Below are 13,914 nucleotides of genomic sequence, written 5' to 3'. Positions count from 1 at the left end.
TGGAAGTTCAAATGATGCTTCTGTTTTTGTTTTTCAGCCCCTATTTTCTTCTCTGGGATTTGTTAGAGGTAGGTGGTCATTTGACTCTCTGTTGGAATCAAAAACCATGTTTAATCTTTCTAGAGAATATATTCCCAGTAAGAAACCTTGACAGGAGCACAGAGCCTTCCTAGACCTTGGTCTCCATGTCTGTAAGATAGAAATCCTAAATCCCATTTAATAATTGTCTTTGAGATCTTCACTTCTCCAAATCTTTAAGGCCCAATCTGGGTCTGCCCTTATCTATTATAATGCCCCACCCTGAGTCTTATCATTCTAAGAACTCTCAGAAATTAATTCCCATTTAACCCTATTGTAATTTTTCCTCTAATTTGATCAACTTAGGTAGCTTGTAAGCTCCAAAAAACTCTGAATCACATAGAAATAAAACATAGTCTGACCTAATGTCAGACTATTATTTCCCAGCTACTATGCAGTCATCCATGATACATCTTCAAGGACTGATATTATTAGACTCAATTTATATTGGAGGAGACCAAAAAAAATCAGAGATCTGTACCTTGCTGGACTCTGTCTTTAAATACTTAAACTTTGCCTGGATGGTTTTATAGCTCTCTACTTAATAGTTGACCAGTTGGTACTCCTCACTCCCATGCCTCCCTTAGTCCAAAGTCCTTCTCTTTTAGTCATAGTATGAAAGAAAAACAAAGGAGAGATCAATGTAGAGCCAAGTTTTATTAAGACAAACTACAAATATTATTTACCTTTTCCTTCTTGAAATCCAATCATCAAGGACTGTTCTTACAGAGTTTGCAATTCAATAAGACTCATTTCACAAAACAAATGCATTTCAGAGATGGAAGGGGAGACTGTCTTCTGTACTATTAAAAGAGAGTTTCTGTGCCAGACAAGGGATTTAAACGTGGCCCCTCCAGAGGCCTGGGATGATCATCATTCTTTTCTAAGTGACATCCATCTCCCTCCTACCCTACCCTCATCTTTCCATCATCCATGAATAATTTCAAATATCAGCAAGAGGATGGAGATGGGCAATTGAGGCAGAAGCTGAACCTCTGTCTAAGCCCTCACTCTTCTCTGTCTCCATCTCTCATGCCTTCTCTTTAGGCTGATCAAATGTAAATAATGAGGTTTAGTCCCTCTTCTGGGCATGGAGGAGGGGATATAGAAAGATACAGATGACACTAAGATTGCCTTTTTTTCTGACTTTAGAACACCCCTCCCCTTCAATGACATATCCATGCATACCCTGAACACATTCTACACTCATGCAGTTAAAAAAGTAACACTCTCCCTATCATTTCCAATATTTTTAAATCTTCATCCAAAATTGCAACTTCCCATTGAGCATGTACTAGATAGAAAAACCAGGCTAGTCTCAAGGCAAGGCAGAGCTTTATGTACTTTCTCCTTCCTATGTGACTGCCTGATTAGAAGTGCCCGAGAAACAGGAATCTCTGTGCTTCTAGATGACGGCCTTGCCACGAGAGATGGAGAAATTCCCTACTACTTACTTGGTCCTGCTACATCCTCCAAGGTTTCAGAGAGAGAGAGAGAGAGAGAGAGAGAGAAAGAGAGAGAGAGAGAGAGAGAGAGAGAGAGAGAGAGAGAGAGAGAAATGCAGGGAACTCTATAGCTGTCATCATGTCACCTCTGGCACTCAAGTTGGCAGTCAGAAAGGATGTAATAAATAGGACAGAAAAAAAAAAACTTTTTTCCAGTATTTTCTTTCCATTTTAATCTTCACAGCAGAATGAGTTTTTCCCAAGAGGAACCTGAGGAACACAATGTACTTTTTGTGTTAGTAATACCTGGGATAATCCTTGGGGTCTCCAGGCTGGTTATCAGCAGGGACAGTACGTTTTTTTGCATCCTGATTACTAAGGTCTTTAAAGGAGCACTGAGTAGGGGCCAGAGCAGAGGCGTAAGCAATAGGGCATTTGCTTTGCATGTGCTAACCTAGGACTGACCGCGGTTCAATCCCCCGGTATCCCATATGGTCCCCCAAGCCAGGAGCAATTTCTGAGCACATAGCCAGGAGTAACCCCTGAGCGTCACTGGGTGTGGCCCAAAAAGAAAAAAAAAGAGCACTGAGTGAGTTGTCAAGAGAGGGAGAAAAAGGCTGTTCTCTGTCATCAGATTCAAGTGTAAAGCCATAGCTGGCAAATGGTGAGAGAAATTCCCTGGGAGTCTGTGTGCACAATAACTCCTGAAGTAACTTACATCTCCAGGGGTTAGTGGAACACCTGGACAGGAGAAACTCATCACCAGTGTCATACTTTGGTCAGAGTTACATGTCAAGGCACTTGTAAAGTGGAGGCTGATGGTCTTTAAAAAGACCTCCTTAAAATAAAACTGGGCAGAATGAGGCGAATCCCAGAGTATCCAAGGTGACCATACCAGGTATAGCCCAGGACAATAGCAGATCCCAGAGTCCATCAAATGCAAGTTGCTTGAATCAAGCTCATTAATTGGCTGTGAACGTTAAGCTCTTATTTGGGGAAGGAAGGATGATCAGATCAAGGAGGCCATAGAGTCTTGGAAAACCCAGTAGGCATGGGAGTAGTATCCAGTCCTCTGTCTTTCTGGCCATTCCTCCCAAGCAAACTTTCTATGGTTCCTTTTCCTTCCTGTTCAATGAATAATCTGAAAGGCTTCACCAAGTACTTGGGGTAGAGAATGGGGAAGGGTCAGCAATGGATGGGAAGATGTGTCTCTGATTAAGCTTGTGAAGCATCAACCACACCTTTTAGAATTAATGGGCAATGCCCTTGAGATCTGGAACCCAAACAACAGGGCACTGATGAGAGTCAAAGGGACACATCTTCCTTCTCCCAGCCTCCTTTGCTCCCCCCGGTGGGAAGTCACACTGATAAATCGTCTGATCTGGCCTTGCTACTGGCCTTGCTTAGACGGCGTTTATCACTCTGGTACCCATGTGGGAGGTGGTGACCTGGGGAAACTTCATTGGAGACCTCAGGCTTCTGGGCATAACGGATGTGAATGAAGCCCTCCCCTGGCAGGGGCTCCTGGCCTTGAACTTGTTCTGTGGCCAGGTTATCTGTGTTCTGCTGAGAGGCCATCTTATTACTAAAGGGGTTGAAGAATTTGCCCCTGGACCCGTTCTGTAGGCACTGGTTGAAGTCAGGGGGTGGGGTGCAACTCTGGACTCCACTGGAAGAGTGGCCAGAAAGATGGCTCTCGGCCATGCCCTGAGGTGACTTGCCACATTGCTGCTTGAACTTCTTCCAGCCCAGATGATAGAGTTCAGCCAGGCTGAGAAGGAGAGATAACCCAGCCACAGCCAGCATAAAGACGATGAAGACATTCTTCTCTGTAGGCCGGGACACATAGCAGTTGACAGGGTGTGGGCAGGGACTCCTGTGGCATACATGCAGGGGGTGCAGGAAGATTCCATAGAGGAGATACTGGCCCACGATGAAGGCCACCTCCATGGTGGTGCGAATGAGGATGCTGCAGACATAGGTGTTGAGCAGAGTGCCCTGGAGGACGATCTTTCCATTCACTTCCTCCCAGCAGGTCAGTTCTGTCTTCTCCGGAGGGGAGTACTCGTAGCCAGCGCCTCGTTCCTCCTTGACCCGCTCAGCTTCCCGCAGTTTGCGTTTCTCTTGCATGCGCACTGTGTGCATGGCATGGCCCATGTACAGCAGAGACGGTGTGGACACGAAGATGATCTGCAGCACCCAAAATCGGATGTGCGAGATGGGGAAGGCTTGGTCGTAGCAGACATTCTCACAACCTGGCTGCATAGTATCGCACTGGAAATCTGCCTGCTCGTCACCCCAGGAAGACTCGGCAGCTGTGCCCAGCACCAGCATGCGAAATATGAAGAGGACGGTGAGCCAGACCTTGCCGATCACTGTGGAATGCTTATGTACCTCCTCCAGGAACTCTCCCAGGAAGCTCCAGTCACCCATCCTGGCTCAGTAGAGGGCGAGAGTTCCAAACTTCTGCAAAGAGGGTAAAGAGAAAAAGATGAGATGCTGTGGAAGCGTCTGGAAGGTTTGATTATGCTACAAGATGCCATTGATCCTTACCCGGGTGTGACTGCTTGTTTGCAGGAAATTAAAATGAAATAAAGTTAAATATAAAATAAAACCAGAACATCTTACTTTCCTGCTCAGCAAATATTAAAGGAAGGTTCAGGTTGCTAATATTAACTATATTAGAGCATGGTTGCTCCACTAAAATGAATCTAGAAATGCATGGTAGAGTGCACTTTGATACAGATTGTATGCTCTTCCCTCAGAAGATTCTAGTTCCAGGAGTGTGGGGTGTTTCCAAAATATGGAGGTGTAACAGGCCTTTAATGTAGACAGGCCAAAAATTGTTCCTAGATAACCCTGAAATAGTGGGAAAAGCACAAGGCCGACTTTTGCAAATAGAATTCTGCTCTTTAGCTCATCCTCTGATCTTGTCTATAAAATGAGTATGGAAATAGAAATAGCAAAAATTTTGAGAGTCAAGAAAAAGTATGTGATGTGCTAATAATCATTCTAAAAATGGTCCATGTATCCATGTATTTAGATCGTTGCTTGGTAGAAAGGTAACACTTTTGTTTTTGTTTTCTTTAAATAGAAGACTAGGTAAAGGAGAAAAGAATGAAGGTAAAAATGTCAAATCTGTGGCTGGGGAGATAGTACAGAATGTAGGGCATTTGCTTTGCAAATTCAATCCCAGCATATGTCCCCCGGAGCCGCCTGAGCCTAGAGCCAGGAAATAAGTCCTGAGCGCCTCTGGGTGTGAATCAAAATCAAAACAAAACAAACAACATGACAAATCTGAGCCTCAGTCTCGGGAAGCAGATTCCAACAATTAGAGCCATCCACTATGAACTGGCGATAGTGAGAAGTAGCTAATAGCACAGCTTGAGTCACATAAGCTAACAGTATTTCAGTGCTCAGATTCTAGTTGGAAGCAACTGAATTGCCATTTAATACCCTTGCTGTTCTGTACTTGCCCCCACTGTCAGCTCAGTTTCTCTTACTGCCCACAGAAAGTCTCCCACATAGACCTGCTGACCCTCTCCCCAAACTTTTCCCAGGTGCAAATCCTTAGCAAGTCCTTTAGTCTATTTTCTTTTTTAGTCCCTATTAACTCATTTTTGTCCAGCCATTCTAAGTCCTGGAAGATTCCCAATATCTCCCTCTCAGCTACCACCTACATGCCCATAACACTTAGCTGGGGACCATTTGCCCTTTCCAATATGAATTCTCAATTCTTTCAGAGCTGCCCATATTTCTTCCTAGTATTGTTTTTGGAACCCATCAAGGTAACTTTTTTTTTTTGATCCCCTTCCTCAAACCCACCACCTTCCATAAATGTTCACATTTTAAGTTAAATTGTCTCTTTTCCTCTTCAACATCGGAGGCTATGTTAGTGAAGGTTCTCAGTAAATTTTAGTTGAGTAAATGAGGGAGAGAGTGGCAAGCCCAGGCAATCCTATTCAGTCAATTCCCTTGGCTTTGTCTCATTGGGAGGGTAAAAATCACCATTTGGTCTTCTCCAGTTAGTTCTGGTCAGTGAAACTGAGAGAAAGTCTAGTGTGAAAGGAGTTCTCTAGAAAAGTATTTCCAGCCCCTAATAAATAAAGGGAGCTTTGCTGTAAGACTTCTCCACCCCCATCATTCCTGCCAGTGAGTCAAGATGTCTAAAGCTGCCCAGAGAAAATCTCTGAAATGCCAACCAGTGTCCAGAGACCTCTGAAGCAACTCTTGAATCACCTACTCTCAGAGTTCCTACTTGATGAACAATAAATGTCCTTATATCTTAAGCCTCTAACTAATCCTAATCAACAGAAGGATTGAAAGGAGGGAAAAATGGATTAACATGAATAATCTTCTTAATTATAAAGCCTCAAATTTGAATGAACCTGAGAGGCTATAAAGTTCAAACTTTGATTTCACATCTTTGTAGCCAATGTGCCATGTTTTGGGGGGGGGGAATTTTTTGTTTTGTTTTGTTTTGTTTTTGCTTTTTGGGCCAAACCCTGTGTCACTCGGGGGTTACTCCTGGCCATGGGCTCAGAAATTGCTCCTGGCTGGGGGATGAGGATTGAACCAAGGTCTGTCCTGGATTGGCCACATGCAAGGCAAAAGCCCTACCACTGTGTTATTGCACCAGCTCCAATGTGCCATGTTCTTTGTGCATATAAAGAAATGCAAGGAAGAAGTGGGGGCGATGCCTCCTAATACAGGTTTCCTTTGCTCTTGAGTTGACAAAAAATTTCTCTCCCACAACCTTGCTCCCCCATTCTAAAGGGTCTCTGGAATATAAGGCAGTCCAGATCAAACAGAAAGGTTTCTGTGTTCCCCTCCCTAAGTCTCCAGGATGTTTCTCTGTACTAGGATTAGAGCTCTATTCTTCCCTGCATAGTTTCCAAAATGTGGAGAATGTTAGTGTGTGTTTGCTCAAAATAAAACCATTTACTGGATATGATTTTAAAGTTCTGTTGTCCAGGGCTGGAGAGATAGCATAGTGGTAGGGCATTTGCCTTGCAAGAGACCCGCCCAGGACAGTAGTTCGAATCCTAGCATCCCGTATGGTCCTCCGTGCCTGCCAGGAGCAATTTCTGAGCAGAGAACCAGGAGTAACACCCTGAGCGCCACCGGGTGTGGCCCCAAAACAAAACAAAACAAAAAATGTTCTGTATTCCCTTTTGCACAGCATCCACTATCTTCTGCTTCTATAGCACATAGGCAGCAACCAGTATATTCTCTTTCTCTTTTCTGAGAAATGAAGTGGGGGGCAGGACAGGGGGGAAAAAGAGGAAGAAGAGAAATGGAGGGTTTAAAACAAGAGGAATCTGGAAACAGAAAGAAAGAACAAATTGTTAACAACTGAAATAACTTTTAAGTTATTACTTGTTAAGAAACAATGCCCAAGGGGTGCTGGGAAGGGACTAAGTAAATCTCTATTTCTATCGCTATCTGCTGAACTCAGAAAGTAAATTAGGGAGACAATTATTTTGGTGGTAGTTTTGATTTTGATTACTTACTTCTATGTGCAAGTTCGCTTAACTATGTTGGAAGAAATATATAATAAAATATATTTTAAATATAAAATGAAAATGTCTTGACCCAACCAAGCAAGCTTTATTAGGAAATAAAAATAAAATTCTCAAATGGAAGGAGTCCAGGAGAATACCAGAGGAGGAAGGATTTTACTAGGAGGTGAAAGAACTTTTTGTCTTTTCAGTAAGCTGTCCAGTCTACTATTTCCATGTCCCCTAATTTTTTTCTTGGTTTTGGGCCACACCTGGCCGTGCTCAGGGGTTACTCTTGGCTCTGTGCTCAGAGGTCATTCCTGGTGCTTCTTAAGGAAACATATGGGATTTTGGGAATTGAACCTGGATCAGCTACATGCACGGCAAATACCCTACCTATTGTGTTATTGTTCCAGTCCCAAAGGTCCCTCTAATCTTGATGTGAAGACAAAGGCAGGCAGAAGATCAAGATGGCTATTGACTGGTCAGACTGGTTCAGAAAAGAAGGTCCAGCCTCAGGATCTGACCAATAAATAGCCTTATTGATCTTCTGGGTCATCAGGTCCAGCCTCAGGATGTTCTATTCATTTAAGTTCTCAGGTCAAAAAGTTTTTTCACCCTAATGTTTCCCGTATTCCATCATTTCCCCTTATGAACAGGAGATTCCACCAGTTATTAGGGAGCAGAAGCGGTGAATTTTCTGGCTACTTTCTGCTGAGAGAGGGTCACTGAGTTGCAGATGATGCTCCTCTACAGGTTCTATTTATGGTTCCTTTGTGGAAATTAGTCAGTGTTCATTTCAGGCTGCATCTCAACCAACACCTGTAACTTAAAAGACTCTACATGAGAAGACAAAAGTTTTACTAGGAAGCATAGCTAAATATTAAAGATAGAAATAAAAGTATAAGGGGGGGATAAGAGTAAAGACCCAAAGCCATGTTTGATGGCGCTGAAGCAGTCCTTGTAGCCAAGTGGTCTCTTGATTGGTAGAGATAGACCCATTTAGCATAGTAATTACTTCTTTGAGCCATGTGATTTAAAATGGGGAACAGAGGATGTTGATATTCCTTCAGCAGGAACAGAGTGAGGGATACAAGGAAGAAAAAGGTTGAGAAAAAGAATATCATCATTGCTTTTAGAAGAAAGGATTTCAATGAGCCAAATGTTACATGAGCTAGATTACTATATTAATTGGTGGTGGGAATGTTGCACTGGTAAAAGGGGTGTGTGTTCTTATTTTTTTATTTATATAACTGAAACCCCACTACAAACATGTTTGTAATCATGGCTCTTAAATAAAGATATGTATTAAAATAAATAACTAAAAGACCTTAACCAAGACCTGAGTACATGGAGCCAAATCTACTGTGTGTTTTAAAAGGGCTTAGCAATTCTTTTCATTTTTTATGCTTTTATTTTATTTATTTATTTATTTATTTATTTATTTATTTATTTATTTATTTATTTATTTTCCTTTTGGGGCCGCATTTGATGCCACTCAAGGGTTACTCCAGGCTCTACACTCAGAAATCGCTCCTGGCTCAGGGGACCACACAGAACAGGGATTACTCTGGCCCCAGCAATTCTTTTTAACTTAACTAGAAATTTTATTTTTTCCATCTGTATAGGTAATTTACCTTCCATAAAAATATCTATTTCAGGGGCCGAGCAATAGCACAGTGGTAGGGCGTTTGCCTTGCACATGGCTGATCCAGGACGGACCTCCGTTCACTCCCCGGTGTCCCATATGGTCCCCCAAGCCAGCACCGATTTCTGAGCACATAGCCAGGAGTAACCCCTGAGTGTCACCGGCTGTGGCCAAAAAAACAAATTTATTCCAAAATGAAGCAGAGTTTTTTCTCCACCTTCACCATTATAGTAACAGGTAGAGTTTATTTTTAGTGAATGTGGTCAATCATTTTGCAAAAGCACTAGTAAAGACTGAGGTAATTATGCAGATTTTATTTAATTATTTATTTACTATGGAATCACCATAAGATACACAGTTACAAAATTGTTAACGGGAGAGATTATTTACCCAACATGCATCTGACAAAGGTGTTTATATCCAAATTATATAAGGCACAAGTAGAACTTAACAAGGTTTTATTTTCGTTTTAACCTGTGAGTTTCTATCTAGTCAGCCTAGGACAAGGTAACTTTATTCCAATGAGCATCTTATTGTAGCCCCCAAATTTCTGGCCTCGGATCTATTTTTGTTTCTTTAAGCCTAGAGGGCTCTTTAGGTTTTTGTAAGAGAGAGAAGCACCTGTTTCTCTCTCTGGTTAGAAGTTGTCTCTTTTGCATAGTGCTCTTATAATAACATTTTTTGAGCCCTGAGACTTCCCTATTTCATAGTCATGGCATAGTCATCCTCTCCAGATCCATATTAAACCCCTAGTGGAACTCATAACAGAAATTAAGGCACAATAGGCCAGAATTGTAGGGCAATTGAAGTCCTAAGTTAATATGACTCATGAGATCCATTTGCAACATTTGTGATTTAGGGTTCATCACTCCATACTTGAAGTTTTAAGATATACAAGTGGCTACTTTTTTTTACCTTTTAGCACACTAAAACCCTTTATAATTTTTTAGTAGCATAACCAGCTTTTTTTGTGTAACTATGAGATCTTGCCATGAAATATTTTAAAAACCAACTAAAGGTGTCAAGGAGAGAGAAAAGCACATACTTCACTTTTATTCACAATAAGATGCAATTTACCCATTTGCTGGAAGCCTTAGATTATTAAAACTCGGCAGAGATAAAACACACAATTTAAACAATAACATTTATATTTTTTAGTCTCTAGTTCTGTGTTGGAACCCTTTATTTCCTGCAATTTCTCATTCACAATGACAAATTTGTACTTTAAAGTCTTTTTTTAAAAAAGTATTCTAGGTCTGGGTCGGACCCTTTCCCCAGGGACCCCGGCGGGCCGGCTGGAGGAGTGAGTGAGGGAATTTCTGTCTCTTTGCGCCGGTGTCTGGGTCGGACCCTTTCCCCAGGGACCCCGGCGGGCCGGCTGGAGGAGTGAGTGAGGGAATTTCTGTCTCTTAGCGCCGGTGTTTGGGTCGGACCCTTTCCCCAGGGAACCCGGTGGGCCGGCTGGAGGAGTGAGTGAGGGAATTTCTGTCTCTTTGCGCCGGTGTTTGGGTCGGACCCTTTGGCGGGCCGGCTGGAGGAGTGAGTGAGGGAATTTCTGTCTCTTAACACCGGTGTCTGGGTCGGACCCTTTCCCCAGGGACCCCGGCGGGCCGGCTGGAGGAGTGAGTGAGGGAATTTCTGTCTCTTTGCGCCGGTGTTTGGGTCGGACCCTTTGGCGGGCCGGCTGGAGGAGTGAGTGAGGGAATTTCTGTCTCTTTGCGTGCGGCATTTGGGACGGACCCTTCCCCAAGGAACCCCTGCGTGCCAGCCGGAGAGGGTTGAGTGACTCCCTTCCCCCAGGTGGGTGACTAGAAAGTCAAGTTGAGCGACCCGAACAGACGGGAGAGATAGGGCCAGCCATCTGGACTCGCAGGGGAACTAGAGCAGTCCACCTCCCTGGACCCTGGAGTGGACCAGGGACTCCCCAAGGGTGAGGACAGAGCCTGAAGGGTTGGACTGAGGGAACCCTTCAAGGGAGGCGTGGAGGGGGCGGAGCTCCATTGACTCCCAGAGAAAGGAGGGGGGACTGAGAGCTAGGCTCAACAGCGCCAGTAACCATTGTGGCCAGGAGTGGAACTGCACCGCTGACAGAAATAAGGAGCAGAAAGGGACAAGACCCACAGCAGGAAGGCTGCACTCTAGGTAGCAAAGGGGAGGAGAAAGGGCTAGGCCCAACAAACTCACCCAACAGGCCCCTCTAGAAACACCTTCAGGAAGGGGACCAAAGCAGGCCAAAATTAGAAGCTAAAGCACTCCAAAATACACCATTAAATACAAAGAACAATGCGTAAAGCAAGGAAATCGCTAATAACTGGAGACACCATGACAAACCCTATCAAATTTCCAAGTCCACCAAAGCGCACAGATCCACGGGAAGAAGACCTAAAAGCAGTCATGAGGAAGGAAATGCAAGAATTACTAAAAGAATTAAAAGAAACCCTAACAACCGAATATAAAAAATCCATGGACGAACGAATCAGCCAAATTAAAGAAGAAATGTCAAAGAACATGAGAGAGTCCATACAAAAAGAAGTGAAGGAATTAAAAGACAAGGTAACAAGCCTTATGAGCAGAAACACAGAGTTGGAGAAGCACATAGAAGAACTCGAAGGAAAACTGCAATCAAAAAATGATCAAGAAACCAACAAAGAAATAAAAGGCAAAGCACTGGAAGGAAAAATCCAATATCTAATCAACAAGGACAAAAGAAACAATCTAAGAATTGTGGGTATACCAGAAGGGGAGGAAATAGGGAAGGGGGTAGAACAGGTAGTCGGGGAGATAATAACAGAGAACTTTCCCACCCTCTGGAAAGACAATTCAGGACAAATCCAAGAAGTCAAGAGAGTCCCTAATAAAGTAGACCCCAATAAACCCACACCAAGACACATAATAATCCAAATGGCAAAAAAACAAAGAGAAAGAGGAACTCCTGAAAGCAATAAGGGAGAAAAAAAACCTCAAGTACAAAGGAAAGGACATAAGAATCAAACCAGATCTCCCATTTGAAATAATTCAAGCAAGAAGACAGTGGAATGACATATTTAAACGACTGAATGAAAGAAATTTCCAACCCAGGGTCCAATACCCAGCAAAACTATCATTCATATGGGAGGGCAGACTAAAAACATTCTCAAACATGAATGAACTTGAACTATTTGTGCAAACTAAGCCGATCCTAAGCGACTTACTCAGAGAAGAATTACACAATCCAAACCCCCGATTGTAACAACAACCACTCCACACAATACAACTGTACAACAGTCCTCTCTATCAATAATTTCCCTAAATGTAAACGGACTAAACTCTCCAATTAAAAGACACATAGTAGAGAACTGGGTTAGGAAAAATAAACCGGACTTCTGCTGTCTGCAAGAAACACACCTACAGCTACAGGATAAGCACAGGCTTAGAATAAAAGGATGGAAAGTAATTATTCAGGCCAATGGAAAACAAAAAAGAGCAGGGACAGCCATTCTTATATCAGACCAAATTGTATTCAACCTCAAGAAAGTGATCAGAGACAAAGAGGGTCACTACTTACTGGTCAGGGGAACATTAGATCAAGAAACACTAACCCTGGTCAACATCTATGCACCTAATGTAGAGTCACCAAAATATGTGAGGCAACTACTGGCAAACCTGGAGAAACACATGAAGGGAATTGTGATAATAGTAGGGGACCTCAATACTCCACTATCACCACTGGACAGATCCTCCAAGCAGAAAAATAGCAAAGAAATAAGAGCTCTAAACGAAAAATTAGAAGATTTAGGGCTAACAGACTTATATAGAGCCCTCCATCCCCAGAAAGCAGAATACACATTCTTCTCAAACCCACATGGAACCTTCTCCAGAATAGACCATGTCTTAGGATACAAAGCCAACCTATGTAAGATCACAAAGGTAAGGATCATTAGAAGTACCATTTCAGATCACTATGCAACAGAGCTTAAAATTGATGTCAAGAAGAAGCAATGGAGGAAAACTAATACCTGGAGACTAAACAACATGCTGCTTAACAACAGCTGGATCAAAGAACAACTCAAGGAAGAAATAAAAAGATTCCTTGAGACAAATGACAATGAAGAGACAACATGTCAAAATCTATGGGACACAGCAAAAGCAGTAATCAGGGGGAAACTCATAGCAATACAGGCCTATGTCAAGAAACAGGAAAACAACAAAACCAACAGTTTAAAAGATCACCTCAAAGAATTGGAACAACAGCAACAGAGAAATCCAACCACAACCAGAAGGCAAGAAATAATAAAAACCAGAGCAGAAATAAACAACATCGAAACTAAGAAAACAATACAAAAAATCAATGAGACCAGGAGTTGGTTTTTCGAAAAAATAAACAAGATAGACAAACCATTGGCAAGACTCACCAAAAAAAAGAGGGAAAACACCCAAATCACTAGGATCACAAATGAAAGGGGAGAGATTACAACAGAACCCCAAGAAATACAACATATCATGAGATCATATTATGAACAACTATACTCAACTAGGCTAGAGAACCCAGTAGAAATCGACAGATTCTTGGACAAACACCCTCCTCCAAGACTGGAAAAGGAAGATCTAGAAAGTCTAAACAGACCAATCACTTCAGAGGAAATTGAAGAGGTAATTAAAAAACTCCCTAAGAACAAATGCCCAGGCCCAGATGGATTTACAGGTGAATTCTATCAAACATTTAAAGAAGACCTATTACCACTGTTCCAAAGGCTTTTCCAAACCATAGAAAAAACAGGAATCCTCCCCAACTCCTTTTATGAGGCTAATATCACACTCATTCCCAAAGAAGGCAAAGACACCACCAAAAAAGAAAACTACAGACCAATCTCACTAATGAACATAGATGCAAAGATACTCAACAAAATCTTAGCAAACCGAATCCAACACTTCATCAAAAAGATCATACATCACGACCAAGTGGGTTTCATACCAGGAATGCAAGGTTGGTTCAACATACGCAAATCAATAAACATGATACATCACATCAACAACATGAAAGACGAAAACCACATGATCATATCAATCGATGCCGAGAAGGCATTTGACAAAATCCAACATCCTTTCATGTTAAAGACACTCAGCAAAATAGGGTTAGAAGGAACCTTCCTCAAGATAGTTACAGCTATTTATGAAAAGCCTACAGCCAACATTATACTTAATGGCGAGAAACTAGAAGCATTCCCACTAAGGTCAGGAACTAGGCAAGGCTGTCCACTCTCTC

The 13,914-nt window shown here is 42.4% G+C and overlaps 1 protein-coding gene across 1 annotated transcript; it reads right to left on the bottom strand.

The window, feature by feature from the left end:
• Positions 1-2,070: 2,070 nt before the first annotated feature.
• On the bottom strand, positions 2,071-3,967 carry GJA5 (gap junction protein alpha 5). The gene has a single exon (XM_049782291.1). The coding sequence runs from the start codon at positions 3,954-3,956 to the stop codon at positions 2,883-2,885; it is 1,074 nt and encodes a 357-aa protein (XP_049638248.1). The 5' UTR covers positions 3,957-3,967; the 3' UTR covers positions 2,071-2,882.
• Between the last annotated feature and the right edge of the window lie 9,947 nt (positions 3,968-13,914).

This window comes from Suncus etruscus, chromosome 10 (genome assembly GCF_024139225.1).
Source record: "Suncus etruscus isolate mSunEtr1 chromosome 10, mSunEtr1.pri.cur, whole genome shotgun sequence".
Classification (NCBI taxonomy): domain Eukaryota; kingdom Metazoa; phylum Chordata; class Mammalia; order Eulipotyphla; family Soricidae; genus Suncus; species Suncus etruscus.
The sequence above is the reverse complement of the archived record's forward strand: the minus strand, read 5'-3'. Positions and strand labels throughout refer to the sequence as shown.